Source organism: Rhea americana, unplaced genomic scaffold, assembly GCF_003343005.1.
Source record: "Rhea americana isolate MKP2758 unplaced genomic scaffold, rheAme1 scaffold_28, whole genome shotgun sequence".
NCBI classification, from domain to species: domain Eukaryota; kingdom Metazoa; phylum Chordata; class Aves; order Rheiformes; family Rheidae; genus Rhea; species Rhea americana.
In genome coordinates, this window is record NW_028186401.1 from 779,251 (window position 1) to 803,502 (window position 24,252).

Here is a 24,252-nt window from a genome sequence, read left to right on the forward strand (position 1 = left end):
AATTATGGCCTATGTGGGAGAACTACAGGAAATGGAGTCTAAAGTTATCTGTTACCAGAACTGCAGAAGGCATTTATCATGTTGGACAGCACAAACTGTTGAGCAACTGCCTGGCACTCAGTGGGGCTCCAAGGTTAATAAGGAAGGAATTTTATATTTAAAATCAGGAACTCAATGTCTTTGAGTAGATCTTGCCAAGGCAGTGATAAGAACTCACTGTTCTTATCTGTTACCTCTCTCATAAAAGAAAGCCACATAGTGTTTTTGACATTTAGGAGAATCCCACTTCTTTCTGACAGTTCAGGCTGAGCAACTTCACACAGAAGAGTGACTGAGACATGTTCCCTCCCAAGCAATTACTGAGGATGCTGACAGATAAGCTCTGGCAAGCTTTGCTCTGGAACCTTCTGCCCAGGAGCCGGCTCTGACTCTCTGGGGGAATTTATCCGGCCACTCTCTCCTGAAATGAAGGATTTACTTTTGTTTCAGAACATAAACAAAATAATACCAGAATAARGGTTCCCCTCTAGAAAAAATGTTTCATTTTAAGTATTTTCCCCAAATTCTGACTAGCCTGTTTCTTTTTTAGACTGAAAACACCAAAACAGCAATTTCTCTTCCATTTAAAAAAATGGAATTCTTCACAAGAAAAGTATAAATCAAAAGTCAGCATAATTTAGTAGTCTGATTTTGTTAGAAGCAGTATGAGTTAAAATTTTTATCTGGGAATCTCAATTGTTAAGGTGAGTTATTTTTTTCAGGTGTGACTTTCACTTTGAATTTTCTCATTTTGTTTCTTGTCTTCTTGTATTTTATCTTTGCATGGTAACCTTAACTTGATTTCTGCCTAAAAATATTACTGCACTGGTGTGGAGCTGTGAGCAAGGAAAGCATGTGGCAGTTAGCTGGCAGTTCTAGGTCTGCATTTTTCATGTACTGCCTTTAAAACTCAGGCAAGACTCCTGAGCCTAAAATCATCTCAAGTCACTCAGCAAGTCCTAGCAACAGCAAAAAAGGTGATGCATCATGCTGCAAGATGCACATAGCTTCACAAGAGTCATTACTACAAGCTAGTTATGTGCTAGTKAAGCACTAAGGGAAAGAAAGAAATCTAGATGGCAAAATTCTCATGCAGTTCAATATCAGTATTTTCAGGCACTGAGCCCAAGCCAGGGCTTAAAAACTAAGTCAAAATGTATTTTAAATTAGTTTTGCTTTCTGACTCAGAAACAGTAGCTGCAAATACTGCAGAGATGCAGCTGAACTCACAGATGGGTGGAGGGGAAAGAAAACACTTCTAAATTATACATGCATTAGCAAAGAATCTGTCTCTCTTGGTKTTTCCAGCACACTTATGGATTAGGAAGACAAGCACAATGCTTGCAATAGGAGCTTTCTGCCTTCAGGCTCCAGCAGCTGAGATCTTCCTTCTGCTTCTAATCCACCAGATACTCCTTTTTCATTAAAAACTCAACTAGATCCATGTGGGCTGGATGAATCTGTAAGCTCTATTGTTTTCACATAGTCTAATGTGAGCTAAAAGTTTCTGATCCAGGATTTGGAGAGAAGCATGTATCTGGACAAGCCCCTAGACTAGACAAACTATCTAGAGAGCGAAAACTCATTGTGAACTTCTACTTTATTGTGTTCATGTTTGTTCCCATGATCTCTACATAGAAACAGAGGCTTAACAGACCTTCTCCTATGGGATAAGGTGTGTATGTACACTAGACCACTAGATGGTACTGTTGTTAAATGCAAACCACATAGTTTGAAACACCTTTGAATGTTTAACAAGTTACTTTTATTGACCAGGAACACCCTTCAGGGAAATTCATTATCATTATGCAATTGGATTGTGCTCTGCAATTATAAGGAAAGGCACGAGAACAGACAAATTTAGCAAATGCTCAGCAAGAATAACATTATCAAGGAAATAAAAATGAAAAGATTATTTGCCTCAACTGCACCATTGGTGTGAACATTTCCATTCTCTGCCCACAGCCCCTGTATGTACTGCAAGGAAAATCCACAGCAGTGAGTGGAAGCACAAACATTCACATTTCTAAGCAATTTTTCATTAGGGAGTTTGCAACAGTGATCACTGGAAACAAATTCTTTTGCGTGCCATTCCTATGCTCAATTCCATGGACTAGGCCAAGTAATGTGCTCGTTTCTCCCATGTAGGTACAGAAGAGGACAGCTGTAGGCACATGACAGTGCAAGAGGCCTCACTTTCTCCCCTCTTCTAAGCAAGGCAGCCATAGCTACTTACAGAAAAAAAATAGAACAAATAGAAGGTGCTTTACTGTGCATGTCTCAAAAGAATCATAGAAGCTGAAATGTTAATCCATTCCACGTCAGCTATGGAAGCCTCAGGCACTGTGCCATGTTTTTATTTAAGCTTCAGTTCCTCTGAGGTAACTAAAGCCCAGGAAGAATTGTTCAAGACTGACTGACATGTTTTCCAGTTGCACATGCTTGCAGGGCTGGATTGGCAAGCAGACTTGCCCAAAAGTTCTACTAATTCAATGACATGATGTTAAGTCACCACAGGCCTCTCCTATAGACCCTCTTGCCTATGTCAGAGCATCTACAGGATGCMTCTACAGTTCTTACAGGACTGTGGCAGTTCAGCAAAACCCAGCTTTAGGAGGTATGGGATTATCACAAGCGCAAGGATCAGTAATAAAAACAGCTGGTTTTATTCAAGATCAGAAATTCTGTCACATAGGAATTATTGAAAATGGTTTTGATGACACAGAAAAATCATTCAGTCTTCTATGGCTGGCAGTCTTAGGAGAGAACACACAGAGGAACAGCAAATGTTTGAGAAAGCCATCACCTACCTTTGTTGATCCAGTAAAAGCGATTTTGTCGATGCTGTGATGGGTAGAAATGGCAGCTCCTGCTGTGGGGCCATAGCCTGGCACAATGTTCACCACTCCTGGAGGGAAACCCACCTAAAAGGAAGTTAAATAGAGCTCTGTAGACAGGGATTTTGAACACTGTGGATCCTCACTGCACTCCTGAGAGCTGTAGTTCAGTTCTCAGGAAGCCTGAATTAATTTCACTATGTTCTTGTAGATGAGGACAAACTCTACAAACTACTGAAGTGATTTCTGTAGCTTTTCACTCCTAAGCATTTCTAGGAGGGTTCTGCGAAACCCACTGATGTTTGGAACATCACAGAAGATCACTGAGCGAAACACCTTAATCCTTCAATAATTAACAGCATCACCTGATTTTACTAACATCACTGAAATCAAGTTCAGAGAGAAAATGAAGGGCACAAATACGAAAATGACTAACATGTACGAGGCATGTCAAACACATATTAATTTAAGGTGTATACGATATATACCTTAATATACTAGATACATTCTGGGAAAAACAGACCTTTCAGTAACATGGTTGCTCGCTACCCACTGGAGCAGACATGAGTGAAAATAATAGCCATGCTTAGGAAATGCCAAGATTCAGTAAGAATTCTTGGAGGAGTCCCAAATTCAAGTTAAAAGAGAGTAAGTCTTTTGGCCAAACTTGGACCCAGCTACTGCAGTGCGGCTGGAGCCAAGGGGTAACTGAACAAAAGTTTGTTTTGAACAAAGGTTGACATTTGTGGTTCTTCAGGGGCCAGAAGGATTAAGAAGTCAGTAAAACCTCACTAGAAGATGGGGCTAATAAAACAGGAATACAAGAGCAGATGGTAATAGACTAATGCCAGTTTCCACCACACTTACAACCTAGACTAGCCAACTAGTAATTTTGCCAAAAGACACAAATGGCAAAACCTTAGGTGAAATTCTAGTGTAAAAAGTGTGGGCCTTATTGGTCTGTTTTTGCTTCCTGAAACAAGAGTTTCGAGGATTATGCTTTTCTAGGCTAGCCTTTCCCTACTACTGACTGCACAGGCTGTTTTCCCTGCATTTCTTAACAACGGAATCGTAGGATATTAAATATTCACTTCATTTCTTGTAGCTTTTAAATATAAAATCTCAGTAAATTCAATTGTTCTTTTCTAATACAGAAGAAAATGAAAGTAATTGATGCTGTACTACCTTGCAATAAATTATCTTGATGAGACTTTTTTTTTGCATAAATCAGGAATGCAGTCTTAATTCCTACATGGAAGTGACAATGACAAAGGACAGTTGAGTTTGCATCTGGGCTTATCAGTTTTCAAGAAAATACTGCACATCAAACTGCACAAGTAACAGGGTTTAGAATCAGCAGCAAAGCCACGAGGAAGCAAAAAATTCATTCAAGTCATCTTGAACCAGAAAGATTTTTTCTGGCTTTCATTTTTGCTGAAAAAAAAAAAAACTGCTTTGCTCGACACAGAAGTATTTCATTCAACTCAACAACTAGTTTTGCTTGTGTGTTAACATCTTCTGAATCCCTTTAAAAGGTTCAAAATAAAGGAAATTAATTCTTATGAAAAACTCCTAAGAGTTTAGCCAATCGTTGGCAGTAGCACAGGGCATCTTCAAATAAAATTACTCTGCTGTAATTGCACTTCTGCGCTGAAGTGAAACTGCCAAAAAGAAACAGATTAGATTTTCAGTTTAAAAAAAAATAATTTCACAAAAACGAAATGGCTCTTTTGGGGGAATGCTACACTTTTGTGGGGAGTTGAATGTCAGAGTGGAAAGACCAGTGGTATGACAGGGCTAACTGGGAGTCATGAAAACTGCACTGTATACCCACTCATCTACTGCATTAAGTCACTTAACTGTAGGAGAAAGGCACTGAACTGGCAGTATTTTTGCATACTTCTCCTGGCAGAGGAGCCCTCACTGTCGATTATTACCATGTCCTTCTATTTTCCCCCAGGCTAAGCCAAGAACAGATAGGATCATCATTATAATTGGACTGAGACTAACAAACAGACCTTTCTAGTCGAGAGGCTAAAGCATATTCTGGCCTAGGCTAAATGATGCTGAACACATCTAGTTTTAGGCCTGTTCTTGTTCATGCTGGACACTTAACAAAAGCTAAAGGTGTTATGTGACAAAAAACAATTAGGTTCACATACTTAAATATACAATGTTGATGCTGTACAGACCAGTCCTGGAAGATACTGTGCACCTCCCACCACCTCTGTACGTTGAATAAATCTGAGGGCACCTGGGGTCCTACATGACAAGCCCTAAAACAGCATTTTGAAATCCCAACCTGTGATTTTCTCTTTATGTCAGTATAGGAGGTGACTCTAAAGGTCAGATATAGCTGGATTGTTGAATGAGATGCAGAAACTATGAAGAATAGTTTCCCATGGCATTCTGCCTTTGCAGAATTATGCCATGTCTAAGAAGGGTACAAACCCAACTCTGCTGTCCAACCATTCTCTTTTTTGTTAGATCCACRTTGTCTAATAAAACTGAGCTGTAGTCTTTCCTCCATTTGGGAGAGAAGAGGACAAGACAGAGGAATAAAAGACTAGTTTTTCTCTCTCCAGCTTCCTTTTACAGGAGAAAAACCTACAGGTTTTGTAGTCTTTGTTATCTCCCATTTAGCCACTGCCAGACACCAGAGTCTCTGAAAGAAAAGACTGAARACACAGGTTGTTCCCACTTACCTCTGTGAAATCTTTAATTTAATGCAATCTAAAAACCCAGAGACCCAATTCAATATGCAGTCTCCCTTGTGACCTCAAGAATACAGTACCTGGATGGGATGCTCAGATTTCCTTACCTCCTTAATCAGTGAGCCAATGTAMAGTGATGTGAGAGGAGTTTGCTCAGCTGGCTTAATAACCAGAGTATTTCCACAACACAGTGCTGGTGCCATCTTCCAAATCAGCATCAACAACGGGAAGTTCCACTGCAAGAACAGGTCAGTCAGACCAGCCCTGCACAGCCACCTACTCACTTCCAAGCGCCATTTTCCCCACCTCTGCACAGCTCAGAAAAACAAGCAATTGGGAGAATAACCACAAACAGTGGTGAGTTTGCTTATAATAGTGAGCTTGCTTGGACTACAGATTACGTCTTCCTCCATTCGCCAAGCTAATCCTGTTAAATCAGACAAACACATTGCATGACACAACTTCATACTTCACAGGAGTTTGACCACACTTTATATAGGATTTCTGCTGCTCACAGAATCCCGTTTGGAATTCTGATGGATTACTTTTGCACTGCATCCTTATGTGGGGAGTTACAGGGTAAAACTGAAGAGGCTGAAGAGTCAGGAGATACACAATATCATCTAATTCTAGGTTTATAACTAGGAAACTGCAGTGGGTTGTTCAGCCATGGAGATCAAGAGAAGGTCTTAAACTCCCTTTAAATTGTAAATTTCTCCTTTCCAATTAGTTTTCTTATTTGGAATTAGGAACCAGTTCACATCAGTTTCCTCTGTGCTAATCTCTTTCATGGTCATGTGTATTTGTAGATCTTGGAGCCTAAGCAAGAAGTGGAAAATCTAGCTCATGCAGAATCTCAGAAAGGTCATTTGGCAGCAGAAAGGTTTTCTTCATTAAAAATAATTAATGTTGTTTCAGGGATGATGGAAGCAGGCCAACAGTAAGGGGACTTCTTGTCAAGGCTCAAGCCAAAGGCCTTCAGCTATCAACAAAGAAGCCAAATATGTTAGGAATCCACAAATTCACACTTACAAACAAATTAGCAGTGTAGCTTTTAAAAGACAAGCTCTGTTCTAGCGCAGCAGCCTCAAGGCAATGCAGAATTTAGTCTAAAGCATTATTCTTTAACTTGTCTTTCCCTTGTCCCCAAACCAGTTTTGCTTCAGTGATACTCTCCAGTTGGCTGCATCCCACCATTTGCTTATTTGCCTTTTTCTCCTAAGCCTTCTTGAAGGCCTGAATTCTCAGCTTGGGACATTCACATCTTCACTACTTTTCTGTATTTTCAGAGCATGACATAACTCCACTAGGATCTTTCCATTGAGGAAAAGCTGGTAAATATAACGGTTAGTAAGGGACTTCAGGGCTGCCTAACAACATCACCTTGGAATAAAGCTCAGTCATATGCTGCATTCCCTAAGAAATTCCCTTGCTAAGTAGATGGGTTTAAATATAGCCAAGGTACAGAAAAAAGGAAGGATTGTTGATTGATCCAGGAAGACACATACAAATAGAGACAGAATCCCTCTATATCAAGTAGCAATATACAAATCCACTGACTCTTGCTGTTAGAGATCAAATGGGAAAAAAAAATGGAAGAGGATTTGTTTTTAGTAAACTGGAGACAGATGTGATTTTGTTGACCCAAATCATCCTTTTTACAAACACAGTGTTGAACTTGAGTCAAATATGGGTAAATGTTTCTGGAGTAAACTGAAGAAAGTAAACATTGTGAAATAAGGATTTGTTTCAAAAATTGCTGAAAAAACAAAACCCCAAAAAAGGTATGCATCAAACTTTTGACCTAAATTTTTTAGGTRCAAAATCAAATCACTTCTTTTGGTTAAAATGAAATAGTCATCTGACTTAAAGAAACCTTCTATTTCTCTCTGCAAGACAAAGGATCTCTATCTATTCATCAGAAYTGTTTTCTCAGATGCAAGTTTAGACCCTTAGATGAGGGATTTTAAACTAAGCAAAGACAGCTTTACAGAAGACACACAAATCAAAATCTTTCCCATTTTTCTCTTAGCTTAGCTTTTAAGAGCTCAGAGTTTCAGGGTAGTGAGCAGTATCAAGATTGTCATACCACTAAAGAAACACTTAAATCTCCTAACAATTTGCACCTGGGCAGGTAGGCAATTTTTCTTTGATAAAGTTAATTAAAAAATTAGGGCTTTTTAAATGTGTAACTTAATACTGCTATTTTTCAGCTTCTAGAGCACAGTAGCAAACTTGACAGAGACTGTTCCTCTAATGAAGTCTTACAAATTTATCTGTGACTGAACATCATTCAGGGCATGATAATTACATAGCTGAATTGATACTGGCATGTTTTTTATGACCATAATGTCCTAAAAGCAGAGCAGTATCAACTTGCATAGGTGAATTCTTCTTAACCAAGATGATTAGGTTTCTAACACATCCAAACAGTAGAAATCTTTTCTATTGCATGTGTATGTATGTAGGGTCGACTTATACTAGCCCTCCAAAGCGTCCTACATGTAGGCTTTTAAAGAGATAGTCTCCTACAGCATTGCTAAGTGCCACAGGTAGCTGAAGTACGATCACCAGTTAAAAGGTCTCTCTCTGTCAATGCAGAGACATTATATCAGGCAGGAAACCTGATATTTTGAACTTAGGGCACAAATTCTATTTGCTCACAAGTAGTCACATTGTTGGTTCAGCCATAAAAGATGTGCAAAAGTTATTAAGGGAAATTAAAAAAGACTAAAAGAGTTTAGTTGGATAACTAACACTGACCATCTACCACTTTGCCTGAACCTGATGGGGCTAAATACACTGTTTCATTTTAATCACTAGGGATACCAGCTGCCTAGCTGAAGAAAAAGGAATAATTTTCCCTGATGTTTTGGGGAACTGGACCAGACATGGTATTCAAAAGCAAACCCAAAGCCCCACTTGTCTTTCTTTCAGCTTCTCCTATAACCTTATCCCAGGGGTCAAAATCTTCCCTGGACTTAACTGATCCAAGTATCTAAATAGAGAATCCTGCACACCACAGTTTGCATCATGGCCTGTAGGATACCATGTTCAAAGCATGTTACAACCAGATAGGAACTAACCATGGCTCCCATGTAGCTGTAAAGTCTTTCTGGCTGTCTGCTTAAGCAAAGCAAGCAGCACACACCAAAACTGGAGGCATTCCAAGAACTAGCCACACTGTCCCCTCAGCAAAGAATGAGACCTCAAGGAAAAGAAAATTGTATTCAGTGAGATTTAATCACACAAAGCTAAGAGAACAGCCTGGGGTTATTACTAAAGAATATGATTTAAAAATCAAAACTATGCATCAGCACTAGGCAGCAAGAAGCAAGCACACGTAATGACAAGATGGTTGTCCCAGTAGCACAAGAGTCAGAGAGCTCTGACTGGTCTCTGGTGATTGGGGTCAGCCTTAGAGAGGAACAGCATCTGATTAGGAGACCCACCCTTCCATTGCAGAGGAGGTTACCTTGCCAAGAGGAATTGGCATGGGGGTAACACAAGACACTACATCAGGCAACTGAAATGGGAGTTCCCTGCAGAACAGCTGTATTTAACTAGGAAGCGAATGGCTGTGGTATGAGACAGGGAGTGCCCATGCATTTCTTCCAGTTTCAAGAGAGATTCTGGGCACCATCATTGCTACTTACTGGAGTTATAGCTCCACAGACACCCATTGGTTCATGCCTGGTGAAGCAGACAAAGTTTTCATCTGCAAAACAGAAGAATAAAGGAAGACAAAACAGTCAAAATCCCTGTTTCTACAGAAACAGTGTAAGATTACTGCACACTAACAGGTTGGGGACAGGACATTATAATCCTGTATCTGTTCATTTTAACTCACACCCCAGGGACACCCCAGAAGGATGAAGATCTTTTTGAGAACAGGCTTGTGTTAGTTCAAAAGCCAAATGCTGCTCATGTTCATAGGGAACTTTTTAAAACCATTGGGTTGATTCCTCCCACAAACTCCCTGTGTTGAGGTTCAGGGAAGCTTAACTCTTTACTACACTGAAGAACAAGTGTGAATTTCATTCAGATTGTCTCTCACTTACAGAAGCAAAATAATTTTCTCCCTGAACTACCCATTTTGTACAGGAATCATTTCAGTGCAATAAAAATTGCATTTCTGGTAAGAAATCACAAAAAGATGGAACTCTGGGAGTAAAGCAATGCTGTTTACGTTAAAATGCTATGATTACTCTTCCAAAGTGAAAGCAGGAAGGGCATTTTCCTTACAAATTCTTTTTTGCTGAAAGCCTAGTTTCAGTGGGAAGATCTCACTGAAAACTCAAAAATTTCTAGTTATAGTTTTTAGAAATGATCTCAAATCAGTACCAACAACCAAGGTCCAGGCAAGCAACACTTCATGTCAGTCTGAGGGTGATAGATCTCAGTTTACGTGACTGACATCATTGTCTTTAGACTCTCTGCTGACTGGACAGGCAAAACTAGCTCAGCCCTTCAGGGTCCTTCCTCTGGCAAGTAATTTTTGTCTGCAGTGTCTGTCCTGCATACACACTCAGTGACCAGCACCATGCAGGGACAGAGCAGGTTGATTTTCAAAGTATACCACATTGCTCATCATGCTACACAGATATCCATAGTCTTAGTTTGTTCTCCCCATAACCGTATTTTCCACTTATACAGATAAGCCAAAGTATTCTCTCTATTACAGAAGTGCAGTGTGACTGCTCTGGCTACAAAATCTAGGAAAGGTGTTGATAAACTTCCTCTAAGTGTCAAAAACTTGAGAAGACTCCTCCAAGAGCTCAGCACTTTGGCTCTTGAGAGGAGTTAACATCTCAGTCTCAACATCAAGTCATCTTCTCTTCAACAAAAGTTAACAAAAAACACTATCTCATTTCTCAAAACATCTGTGTGGCCAGCACTATCAAAGGCGCCGGAGCATCAGTGAAGCAGGATGCACAACTAGAGTTCATGTCTCTTCTCTACATACCTGTGGTGTCCAATGTAGGACAACATAAGCCCTGCTGCCACCTTACATTCATCTCTAGAAACTTCTGTCACAATATTTACTGGCATCTTAATCCATTTCAGCAATTCTTAATGCATGAATTTGCCTTCAACGTGTGTATGTGTGTGTGTCTATGTGTGTGTGTGTGTGCACGTTAGTTTTCTTTATAAGAGTTGGCCTGAACTTAACAGCAAAAGGGTTCTCTTAAAAAAAAGTGATGAAACAGTCCATCCAGTATTTTCCAGAGGTCTGTTCTGACATTCACATTGTTCTCCTATTACCTTAGGTCTTGAAATCTATCTACTTAAACAGATCCTGAGACAGAAAGGAAATGCAAGGTTATTTTTGCAGGTTTGCAGAAGCAGGCCTTTCCCTGCACCCCCTTTCTACAAAACCTCCCTCCCTCCCCCTCAGGCCTGATTCTATACCAGCACTGAGGTTGAGTCAGAAGGAACTTACCCACTGGAATAGTTCTGCCCTGAATTTTATCAGCCCATCCAGCATAATATCGAAGTGTCTTTATACAACCTTCCAGGTCAATGAAATAAGCCTGCAGAAAAGGTTTTCCTGTGTCCATTGTTTCCAGAGTCTGAAACAGCAAATCATATGCACTGTGAGACATATCAATACCTTTTCTTAAAAAAAAAAGCTTTTAGACAAACTCGTCAATTTTCTTTTCCCCTAAGCTGCAGACATGGAGTTTCCTTCCTTCACCTTATATTTAAGGAATAAGTTAGTTAATACAAATAAAGTAGAATGGAGACAACTAGTCTCAGTAACCCTGATATATGCACAGGTTGCTTTGTTCAGTGATTTAAATGAAACTGTCTTCTGGAAGCTCCCACAAGGTGGTTGTGGGTGGAACACAGGGCGGTGGTCTGAGGCACTGCTCAGATGCAACGCAAGTGTCATGACTTCACTGTAACTGACCCTTTAACACAGATGTTCTGGATTCCAGATGGTGTCACTGAAATCAGTCTGACCCACTTTTATTTGGAAATCTACTTTGCTTCCTGCTTCACAGTCTTAAAAGCAACCTCTGAAAAGCCTCTTTTGTCCACAAGATGATAGAAAACACATTTTTCACAGAATTCTAGCAAAGTAGCCTTTGGGCTCAGATCTGCACTTATACTGAGGCAACGGATAAGTTACTTCACTGAAGTTGCACTAACGTAGAGCTGTGCTAAATGGAGTCCAGTTTGGGCCTGTGTCCTTCTTGCAGCTCTGGACATTAGCTCAGTACATGCTTTGTTCTCTACTCAGGTCATTAAATGTGATATTGATGGAAATGGCCAGCACATCCATAAAGGAAGCACTATCCCTTGGTAGATTGAAACATCTTTGTTTACATATGAAGTCATACCCTGTCATCTTCCGCAAACATTAGGGTCCAAACAGCACTCGAACAGACATTCCCCTCGGAATGACTAGGATTATTATCTGCGCTGAATGTCTGCTAGAATGACTGATTTTTATAAGTCATTACTTAGCATGCAGCCAAGGCAGCTAACGGCTGGTTTTCTGCAGTGAGAATAACAATGCCAAAAAAGCCCTCCCAGATCAGAAGGACAGAAAGTTTGAAATGCATGTCCTGGTTTATGGAAAAAGGAGGTCCCTTTGAAGTCATACCAAGAAATGGGCAGAAAGCAAAGAGGGTTTATTCTCATACACACACACATTTCCCCCCCCCCCTTTTATTTTCAGGCCAGAACTGCCCTCAGACCTGGAAGTTCTGTTTCTGCCCTGCTGGAACTGGAGTCTGCCATGTGATTCCAAGGCACTGTGCTGAGAAAAGAGACCCAGCTCAAAGTAGTCATGCAAGTACAAGCTCCTAAGCACATCCCACATGGCTTAAGTACTGCTCACTTTAGTGAACTTCAACTCAGCAACTTACGTATACAACAGCACTGCATGTCAGGAATGCCATAMTCCTGAAGACAAGCAGAGCAAAAGTGCTGTGCTGAACTAGCGATGGAATTGGGTATGGAGAGACAACAACTCCAAGCTGAGAGATGCTATGATTTGGGAGAGATATGGAAAGATGTACAAGTCATACAAGTCTCAAGGCTTCTAGCTCTGCTGCACATCTTAGGTCAGCTCCTTCTCCCCTTGTTCTGTACCAAAGGATTCCTTCCTCAGGATAGGATGGGGAATCATTAGCAATAGTTCTTCAGTGCAGAAGTCCAAGTTAACACAGCTTCATGGCTATAAAGAGATTTTTCTGAGCCAGTACATTCAGTAGGGAAAAAAACAGYTCTCACTTACACACATTTTAAATTTTGGATGGTATCCAAAAAGAAAAAGGGGGTCTGGAAAGAGACTCTTTCTAGGGGAAACAGTTTGTAAAGAAGTCAAACAGGCCTTGCATCTTTGTAATAAAGGACCAAGTGAGTTGCTCTTTTTTTAGGTATGTGAATGCTACCTAACCTGAGAAACAGATATGAATATTGATGACTTAAATCAAGAGAGAATATGTTTATTGATTTAAAAATTGTAAGCAATGTTTATAATCTCTTCAATCACTGAAGTCTGAGAAGAATTCAACCACATACAAGAAACACCACCATTTTCTAGGACTCCCAAAATCATCTAGTAGGAAGATAAGCCATAAGTTGTGCTTGGACTCCTCTGTCCTACAGAAAGGGGGAAAGAGGGGGGGGAAATAAGAAGTGGCCACATGTTCAATTTCAGAGAATATATACAGGCAGCATCAGCTCTAAAATACACCAGAGGAAGTTTGAGCCTGTGCCACTGTTACTTGTTTGAGTGGGAAACACTGGACTTTCTCACCCTAGACTCTCCAAAAGGCCAAATCCCTTACTCCTGTATGGGAGAGAAGAAAAATAATTGTCAAGTCTGAACTGTGGTTCTCCTTTGGAAACACTGAAATCTGTAATACAGGACTAGGATAATAAAGTCCAGACTGACACGAGAAGTGAGTTCAGGAAGGATTTGCAGCTGTCACTGCCCAACACCAAAGCCCACTGGCTCTGAAAAAGCTACCTGGCCTTCCCAGCTGTACAAAGAACAAGGGTGGGAGCAGGCAACCTAAGCCAGCAGTGGGCACGGGGAAAAGAGCAGCTGGAAGGYAGGTCCTTACTGTGGGATTCCCTCCTCCCCAGAGACCTTAAGGGACATAACATGAGACAGGGATGCAGCAAAACTGGAGGGACGGAGCTGAGTTATCAATCAACTGCTGCTGGTTTATCATTGTTCCCCAACCACTGTACTTACTGCAAGGATGACTCTGTCTCGCTCAAGAAGATCAGCCAGCTTGTGCAAGAGCCGTCCTCTGCTTAAAGCATCCATCTGTCTCCACAGAGATCCCCTCTGGAATGCTGCCTTTGCTGCTTCCACTGCGTTATCTACATCAGGCTGGAGCAGCCACACAAAACAGAAAATGTTAGGTTACAAAGAAAGGAGCTGGTCAGTGACACAGAAGCCACAGAAGGCTGCCTCCTAAGTGATGCTGTGATGGCTAAAACCTAGTTCTCTGACAAGATCACCTCCATTTTGCTCCTGGATTTCGACCTCAGCCTGCAAGATCCCAAGTGGCTTTCAGATATCTAGGATCTTGCCTGGGCTGATAAACAACCTTGGGGTCAAAGCGCTAATAGGGTCTTTCAAAGGGAATTTATGCAACTGGTTTGTTTACAAAGTAATCCAGAAACATCTTCCTGCCAATATAGCATGTAAATGACAAAGCAGGGGAAARTGGAGAAACAAGATCTCAGTGCTGTTCCCATTACAGCTTCCCAAATACAACAGGTCCTTGGTCTGCATGGATCAGCATCATCTAAACAAAAGCRGAATGGAAAGTCCCCCTGAGAGAGAGACCACACTTTTAGCCAGGGGAACAATCACAGTTCTGACCCCTTCCTTTAGTCCCACCTTCTCCCATGTGAACCCACATCAGTAACAACTCACACCAAGAAAGCTCCCTTAGATCCTAGATTGTCCTTCAAGAGTACCTCCACCGGTCAGGAAGGGTTTGCATATTGCTCAGTGGTAGGGCAGAAGCATTCTAACTAGAGGGACTTAGTGGCACAGTGCCACTCTCCCCTTCTCCCCCAATTGCTTTACTGCATCCTGGACCAAATCTGACTCCATTTATATGYTACTCAGGAGGGCAGTGAATTCCCCAGGAACAGAAGTGTGGGAAGGAGGGAAATTTCATATATTTGCTCTGGCTACTACATGCCCCAGCAGACTCTTCCCTTCTCTCTCCTTCCCCCGCCAGTATTCATTGATTAAAAAAAAAATGAAARAAAAAAAAAARAAAAAAAAAAACACACACAGAGTCAAGGACAACATCCCTAGCCAATGAAGTCAATGGGAACACTGCCATCAACATCCAAAGTCAGGACTGCACCCCAAGCATATATAAAAAGCATGTTTCACGCTGGCTTTGGGCAGGATCCTGCTCTGTATAGTGTCTGGCACAGCCYATGCCTCACTTCAGTTGACAGAGAGCTCTTCGCATCTCACTACCATATGTGGCTCAGGTGGATGAGAAAGGAGGGAGGTTTCAGGCCTTGACTGCTGCTCATAGCACCTTGCTAGCTGCTCTCACATGYCCTATATCAAGTTTTGTCCAGTCAAACTGGATCACGATCCCCTGCAGTGCAGTATACAGCTGTGAGGTAACCCCTACACTATTTCAAAGAGTGGCCATTCCCCTTCCACAGGGAAATTTGTGGTGCCGAACAACAAAAAAGAAAAAAACCACAGGGAAACACATTGCCTTCCTACACTGAAGGCTCTCATAGAAAACTGAAAGTCATCATCCACTGAAATGATACCTTAGACTAAGTTTGACACATTGGACTAAATTTGGCTCCTTTTCTTTTCAGGTAGATYACACAGCTTTAAAAATAAACTGACATATACGCTTAGAGAAGAACTCCACCCTTTGAAAGGAGCTGGTAAGGAAACCCTTTTAAGAAGCTTGTGCTGTTACGGGGTGTTAAAAATGGCTTTGGTCAAACAAGAGTTGCTCTGCTGCCTCTGCCTTGCAGCCACTCTTGCACATACACACACAGGCCCTGCCTGGAGCCTGTCACTGACAGACAGAATGGGGCCAGAGACCTGCAGCTCTGCTTGAGGCATGGCTCRCTCCAGTTGAGTTAATCTGGATTCAAAATAACTGGCACCTCACAAAAGCCAGAATGCACCACCAACTGCTGTGCATTTATGTCCTCTCCATCCTGCCTGCTGGAATGAAGACTCAAGTTGCAAGAAGGCAACATTTTAAGTGACAAAGCAGACAAGAAATACAAGAAGTGCATCAGGTGTGATTATCTTTCCATAGCAGTGATTAATCAGCTTCTGTGACCAGGCTGGGAGCAGCAGTGTGCAGAGAGTCAGGTCTGCAGTGCTGGGCTGTAATCTGTGCCATTGGTAGAGTGTTCACAGTACTGAGTGCCAATGGCACAGTCCTGGCAGTCATGGGAACAGGGATGAGATGGCCATACGGGAAAGAACTTCAGTATGTACCCAGATTTTCCCCACCACCTAAACATGCGGAAGGGCTGTGGTGCTCTCAGCTCCTGCAAATGCTAGAGCAGTTGTCTCCTGGAACAGTGAGGTCCGTGGGACTTGCTGAGGCTCCAACTTGTCCTAGGAGTCTCTTGCTCAAACACAGGCAGAGGGAGCAACTGTGCTGAACAACACAGCCTACATGGGGGCAGTAGCAAGGGAAGATCCTGCAGGATGGCTGGACAGCTATTACTGCAGCTTTGATAGAGGCACTCATCCCTGTGGATTGCAAGGATACACTCACACCAGCAAGTGAAAACTGCAGCAGCATTCCTGATTCCTGACTAGCAGACCACAGTCCCGCTCTCCTCCCCCCTCTCCCTTGTCTCCCTGTTTTGGCTGCAAGCTACCATGATTAGAGAGGCTGCCCTGAGCCTCTTCCCCCAAAATCCTGCATGTTGATGATGTTGCACTCAAGAAAACAAAAAGCAGTGAAGCACTTGTGCTTTGCCCCTTTTCCAGCAGGATCACCACTGGACACACTTATTTTAGTGGCAGTGTGAAAGGTGCATCTTCACCGATGACAGTGTCATAGTGCTGCTGTCCAGAGGCTCTGGACAGGTAGCAGTCAGTTATATTCATTCTTGTCCCTTTCCTTATTAGATATTCAGGGTACTTGCATATAGTGGCTTGGGGATTGCAGTCATTAACAGACAAGCAAAAAAGCTTCCCCAGAACACCCCCAAAYGCAACACCAAGTAAGATCTTGTAAGCCAGCACACCCTCAATAGGCCTGAAAGCTCAGACCAGCAGAAAACAAGGAAATTCTTAAGGAAGGCTGAAATGCCATTCTTAATCCATCTTGTTATGACTAGGCATTAGGGGAGTCTGAGTGGCGCGTTCATTACGGGATGTTGCAATAGGTAGGCACAATGCGTGACAGAGAGACTCATAACTGTCAAGGTGCCAAGGACACACTGCAGTATACAAAACCACAAGGTCTGCACCCCAGTGCTTAGTTTTGAGCTATATAGGATTTATTGAGTATTACATAAAAAGCTCCACTAAGAGAATGTTAAGATTGCAAAGTCAAGCACTGGACAGCTGGGAAACACCAGCAAACCTTTATACCTACCCTAAGTGCTTGTGTYGTGATACAGCCCCCAGTTACACAACTGCATACCATTTTCCCCCTGAACAAACTTACACAGATCTTCRTTCTAACTACTTCCTCCACCTTCCTCCTCTACCGCAAGTCTTGCTCATCACTGCTCCACTTCCATCCTGCAACTTCTTCCTCTCTCCTGCCTCAGTGCCAAGCTACTGAGCACATYGGAGACCATCACCCCTCAGTCCCTGTGCCTCATACTACCACAGCTGGGAAGACACCTGCAAAAAAAAAGTCTACTTCTGGCTCAGTGCAGACAACRCAGCACTAGGAAACATGCAGGGATGGAGGAGGCCCTGTGGAGATTGTCTTACTTCCATTYGATTGCTATTTCTTCAAAAACTCCACTGTACACATCCTTGGAAAGGCATGTTTCTGACACAGTGCATGAACATACTTTAGCTTCTCAGTTAGAACAGGTTCAGAGCTCCCCTGCAAGCCCTCTGCAAAGAGTCTATACATTGCAGTGGAAAGCATCCAAACACATTACCTACAGCACTACCAGTCTGCTGTAGGGAGTAATATTCCTGCATCCTCTTACCTTAGCCTGCCCTTGCAATATGAGAGGGGTAGGGTGCCTGTGAACAGAACCCCCTCATCACTCTTCAAAAATCCACGAGGGAGGGTGAACTGCTCAGAAATGGTTGTGACAAAACCACAGCTCTGCCCTGTGGAGGCAAGCTTGCTCTGCAGAAAGCCAGTCCACACAGCTGCAGCCCTGCTGCCCAGGCTCAGTGGCAGCCAGCCTAGCTGGGCGCTCCTCTAAGGAGGCAGCTCCTTTCCCCCTGCCCTTGTTGGCTGCTGGCAAGCTGCTAGAAAACAGCCCATCCCCAAGTGTTAGTGACAGCACCAGAGAAATGGCAACAGCTCAAGTATTTTTGGCTTTGACACAGCAACGGCTAGAGAGGGTGGAAGTTTCTGGGGCTGCATCATTCATTGGGGGCAGAAACCTAATGAAGAAATTTATTCCTGTCACAGTTATCAACCTGGCAAACACTTGGACACTCAGCCTTTATTTGGAAGGCAGAAAGCCTAAGTATCCAACAGAAGCTTTTGCCATTTTATTTTCAGTGCTTCTTTCCCCACCTGAAACTTCGCTTTATCACTCTAGTGCTCCAAAGAGCAYTTCCGTCTTAAGTTTAACTGCAGAACAAAGAACCAAACCTTTGCTCCTAACCTTAGAAAGTTTTGGCCAAGTTTCAGAACCAGAGTAAATTGTCATCACCGAGGTATTAGCTGCCAGATTCCCACCCCTCACGTGCCACCTAATCAAACATACTTGGCATGGCCAGGGAGGGGCAAGTTTCTGTTTGGGGTTAAGGAAGTGGAGTCCTGCTGCCAGCTAGTCTGAAGGCAAGCACAGCCCAGCCAGCACCAGGAACTGCCACCTCTCCTGTCGTACTGGCAACTGTCCCCCCAAGCAGGGCTGCCTTGGGGGACAAGATACTGGAAAGCACCACCTAACACAGCTCACYACTTTCTGCAGTAAGAGAGTGCTTCATCCCAACAGACTAGAGCCAGATTTAGGATAGGAATGTTCAACCAGGGCAAAAAAAGCTTCAGGGGATTCAGCTTGCCCAGAGGACAGTAGGACATGGCCAATTGTCACCAGCAGTTGAAGAGCTGGTTTGAGACACTTCTGCTCGCTTAGCTCAGCCTTTTCACTAACCRAGGTCTTGGTCTAACCCCACTCAGTTCCTCACACAAACCTACTTACAGTAGGAAAAGAAATGGGYGTGATGTAAAGAGGTAGAAGAGGAGGCTTTTAGCATCCAAGGTGCAGCTGACTTATATCCTTGCCTCCAATTATTCTACACATGTAGAGGTCAGGGATGTGCACTGAGCATCCATGGGCAGAGAGCTCCAGTGGCCAGCTCCAGGGAAAGGTTTTCAGTGACTCTTCTGCAAATCAGAAGCTGAAAGCTACCCCTGTACTCAGATGGGGACAAGTCTCAAGCAGACAAGCTGCAATACTGGCCTTTTAGTTCTGCATAACAGTTTTCCTTGACTAAGTCATTAAGAAGCTTGAAACTCAGGTAGTATAATGCTCTGTAACTGCTTGAGGAGACACTTAGCTCAGGGAACAAYACAACAGTCATGGTTTCTGCCTCACAAAATACAATTGCATCAAAGTTAACTCCACTGTTTACATGCCACTGCAATTAAACACAATTAAGCATCCTGTTCAATTAATATAATGAAATTATACATAATGCTATGTTCTGCCCCTATCTGCAATTACTTCACAGGTGAAACAATCCACCATGGCAGTGTCTAACAAGGCTACTTCTAGTGCCATCCAAAAGAACTGCTACCTTGTGTGCCAGTCACAGGACAACTGGGGGCTTGTTGTGACCAAGTACATTCGCTCTCCTCCTGAAGGGTCAGGCTGTGTAAGCAGACACAGCGTAACACCAGAAACCACTTTGTCCCTGCTCAACTAGTCACCTCTGCCAGCAAAGGGTCCTCAAGGCAGCTACATAGCTGGAAACCAGGCACCCAACCTCAAGTGCTGGGCAAATTTAGATACTAAATATATATTATATATATATATATATATATATATACACACACACACACAGTACAGGCAAAAGTGTCCCGCATTATTACTTCCTGCCTGCAGCAATGAGCTGCTCTGGTATGGCAGGGAAGCCATGAATCACCTTCCCATGACATACTACAAACAGCAAACTCTTGGGCTAGCTCTTCCCCATACAGCAGTCCCACCGGCCCACGTGTGATGAGCTGTTTTGGACAAAGTGTCACATTTGACTGTTCTTCACCTCAAGCTATTACCAAACCCAAGCAGTTATGCTCCAGGCTACAGTGTAGTGTTCTAAGGCCAGAGACCATTAATGTTCATGGAAGATACTGGTTTTGTTTTAACTGACAATTGTCATGTTTGTGTAGGAGACCAGAACCCATGATATCAGCTGGAGTATCACCACAGGGGATCTCYAACAGAAGATAGGCACCATTTGCATGACTGCGCTTAAAAACATTCAACAAAAACTAAGTGCTTGGGAGAATTTAGAAAAAGGATGAGCTTCACTGAGCTGCACTGCAGCTTGTTGATAAACCACTCCTAACATGAGACCCAAGTTCTGTCAGGGAAGTTCACTTATAGCAGCTACTTCTTCACAGCTTTAAAACACAYGAATGATGCTGAATCTCATTTCTTTGAGTGTTCAGGGGGCATTTCCTGTATTGATCYGTAAGGGAAAGTGACTCAGCTGAGCTGAACAGGACTGATCCTACCCACCCAGTGTAATCCTCTGTCAGGACATCTAGTGTTTCAGGCCTCCTGCTCAGTGTGGCCAGCTGTCTATCAGTTTTTCCTCTGTATACTTTCCTGAGGAAGGAGATCCCTTGGAAGCTGTCCTTTGCCCACCTTCCCAGCAACACTTACCTTGTCTCCTTCCTCAATGTCACAAATTTTCTCCAGCGTTGAGGGGTTGTAGGTGGGGAACTTCTTACCACTTGTAGAGTCATGCCATTCATTGTTAATAAATATCTAAATAGAGATCAAGAGGAGGGGAAGAAAGAAAACAGTAATGCAGGTGATGCAAAAATCCAACAAAAATAACCCAATCAACCCCACACTAGTACTCCTCAAAGGTCCCAAGGATCCTCAGTTTCCACTGATGGTAGAACAAAGCCCATTCAGGCTCTTCCTGTGAGGCTCTGCTTGATACAGACAGCATTCAGCCAAACTAGAACCTGAGCCAGAGAACAGACCAACCAGCCTTCATATATCCAGTCAGTTTTGAGTGAGAAGACAGAGAATGGGGCCCACCCAGTAGAACACCAAAAACTGGCAATGAGAAACAGTTTCAAATACATCTCCATGGGAACAAGAAGTAGACACCAAGTAGAAATCCATACGATTCAGGCAAAAGGAGCCCCTTGTTATATGTTACAAAGGAAATGTCAGCACACAGTATTATTTAGTTGTTTGTATCCTGCCCTGGGCTACTTCCATGACTTGGCCCTCAGCACTGACCAGAGGATGGTAAGCACAGGCTCAGTTCTACCCCACCATGCCTTGTCACAGGATGGATCAAACCTCCCACATCACTTGGAGTCGTCTGTGACAAGATTTAAGTGTTTCAAAATATTGCATTTCCAGAGCAAGAACAAACAGTCCCAGTGTTGCGTAACTGAAAATGCATTAAATACTAGAGTGTTGTTACTCACTGTAAACAGAACATGAATACCTATATACAAATAATTGATTCAACGTGCATCTTATAACACTGCCAAGTTAGATCAGTGTGGATGTTTTATAAATAACGATACTTTAAATAAGATTAGATGAAACAATCTTTATTAGTACCCTGTTAGCAGCTGTAAGCTAGTACTTTTACTTGGAAGACTTCCATGTTTGCAATCTTGTTTATGAGTCTCCACACACTAGAAGGAGATTAATGTTGCATCTCTTACATCTAGAACTCCCACCACTTTGGGTCATAATTTTCTTTCTTTGAGTAGCTTTTTTTCTGAAGTGAGGTTTTTCCCCTGACTATTTCTGCGAAAGCATCCAAGCTACAACTGGAACAGATGCTGCATTTTTATGCCCACCTGTTTTGGTCAGGCCCAGAAGAAAAAAATTCAACATGACAAGTTGCCAAATGAAGTCACAAGAAAATTCGTAACATAAGAAATATTAAATAACCTGGAAAACAGAAGTAATTTGGGAGCAAGCRTCAAGTGCCGCATTTTAGTTACATAGAGAAAAAAAAAAGTACGTTTTAACTCTAGCTTGCCCTTGTTCTTACAGATGAAGAAAGACACATTATAAATGTAAAATAAAAGGACTGTAAAGTTACGTAGTCAGGTATATGCTTACAGACTAAGGATTGGGGGAATACCATTTTTCCTCAGTCCCAGCATGAAGCATTAATTCTATGGCTTGGGGTAGAATAACAATAATTCCTATAACAATTGCTGGAACATAAGAATGATGGAATCAAGTTGTTTTAAATAAAAGATATACTGCATTGGCATGATTCTGGGAGTCACACTGCATAGCTTGAGCCTTCAGTATAGCGAGTCAAACGGCAACAAAAAAGCAAACAAGAAAATCCACACAATTGGGATAACTTATCAGCTGTTCACATAACATGCCGAGAACGCAGGACCTTAGGTGGTGGACAGATCACTTCCAACACACATTCATCTCAAGTATTAAGGTGCTCTATASATAACATCTGAAAACTGTTGAAAAATCTTCCTTTCCTCTCCCCCAGCCCAGTAACTAGTAGAACAAAAAATAATCTCTGCTAAACAGAGGAAAGTGTACTGTCAGCTGTAAACATCTGGCAAAACTCAGCTTGTAGAAAACCCCTTGCAGTTTTATGAAAACGAACTGCTGCTCGTTATTTTCCTCAGATGCACTGGGAACATCAGATCAGATGTCAAACTTGCACTTGCAATTAACACTGGTTTCAACTTCTAAATAAGTATCTAGATACCTYTAATGCACAGTCTCTGGCTAAACTCTGGAGAATAAAAAAGGGATGTTTTAAAACATACGGCTGCAGGATCAGATCCCAAAGGGGTATTTAAAAATGTTCACAACAATAAAAACAACACAAAACAGAACATTTGGATGTTTAAGAATCCTCTACTGGCCATGTCCACGCCGGACGCAGGGAAGGCAACCATTTGTGCAGCGTTATGCCATTCCGCAATCAGCAACTGCAGATACAATTTGCTGATAAGTGACAAGTTTATCTTTTTTAAAAGAGTGGATAAGTTTGGGAAGCTCAAAATTAGTCTAGTCCAGTGATTACCACCAATTGTTAATCTGTTTCAGTTCTTCAGGACGCATAAATCAACGCCTCACTGGAACAGCTATCGCTGTTTACTCCTTCCCACTGCAAGGGAAAGAAATTCAAGGTCTGTACATTTTTATGCTTAATAATGGTAACAATACTTCATATGCTCCCCTCCAGCTCTTTTCGGCCAGACACATAGGTGAAATTACGGCAACCAAGGCTGCCTAGAACCGTAACAAGCCCGGATATTTTCCCCGGTGCAGAAGGCAGCGGGTTAGGCTGTTGCGGAACAAGAAGCAGCACGGCTATCGCAGAGCTACGGCTGCTTCAGGAACAGGGATCGCTGCGGCAGCGCTCGGCTCCGCGCTGCGGCCAGCGTCGTGTCGGAAGGACTCAGGATCCCAGCACAAGCCCAGCAGTTCAGGGCATCGCAACAGCTTTAAGGGAAGCTCCAAGAACAGCGCATTTGTGCTGGTTTTTCTACCCTAACTTCTCACTCCATGGGGAGGCCACAAGCAGCTCCATCAGGGCAGAGGAAATAAGGCATCAACATTACTCACTTTACAGAGCTGCYGGGCAGCCCCAGTCCCAATCTGCAACCCCTTCCTCAGGCCCAATCCTGCCAGACACCATCCTTCCTCCCAGCATTTGCCAGCCACCAGAGACACCCCACCTCAGCACCAATACCACGGTAGAAGCCCACCAGCACAGGCTCCTTTCTGGCAAACTCCATCCCACGTCCCACCTCACCTCAGCACCCGCTGGCCTCGACRGAGCTGGCAGCAGGCACCGGGAAGGTGCCCAACACGCTTCCRCATGGGCTTAGTGAGCACACAGAGGAAACAGCCCCCACAGAGACCCACAAGGGGCTGCAGCCAGCAGCACAAAGCCTTTTTTTTTTTTAATTTACTTGATTTCTTGGGCTTTGGGCACAGGAGAGGCCAGAGCCTCCCCAGAGGTGACACCAGCATCCTCTCACTTTAGGGACTAACACATCCATTGCATCCCCACAGGTTCACTGCTTAGGGCATCAGAGGGGAAAAAATAATAATTAAAAAAAAAAATCAAGTTGAGGGCATAAAAAGAAAAGGAAGACGATCACCGCCAGCACACGCTCCGCCGAGGCTCGGCGGGCGCGGCCGGGCCCGCTCACCTTGGTGTACTTCACCTCCAGGCTGCGCAGGGGCCGCGGCAGCGGCACCTTCCTGTCAGGCTGCCCGTTCTCCACGGCGCCGTTGAGCGCGGCCATGGC

The 24,252-nt window shown here is 43.0% G+C and overlaps 1 protein-coding gene across 1 annotated transcript in view; it reads right to left on the reverse strand.

The window, feature by feature from the left end:
• ALDH1A3 (aldehyde dehydrogenase 1 family member A3) overlaps nt 1-24,249 on the reverse strand; it is a 36,995-nt gene extending 12,746 nt beyond the window's left edge. The window contains exons 1-7 of the mRNA XM_085308595.1: nt 24,154-24,249; nt 20,630-20,734; nt 13,809-13,949; nt 11,034-11,163; nt 9,247-9,308; nt 5,698-5,826; nt 2,850-2,963 (exon numbers count right to left, since the gene is read on the reverse strand). Coding sequence (XP_085164721.1) covers nt 2,850-2,963; nt 5,698-5,826; nt 9,247-9,308; nt 11,034-11,163; nt 13,809-13,949; nt 20,630-20,734; nt 24,154-24,249 — 777 coding nt within the window. The remainder of the gene's footprint in view (nt 1-2,849; nt 2,964-5,697; nt 5,827-9,246; nt 9,309-11,033; nt 11,164-13,808; nt 13,950-20,629; nt 20,735-24,153) is intronic.
• Nucleotides 24,250-24,252: the final 3 nt, after the last annotated feature.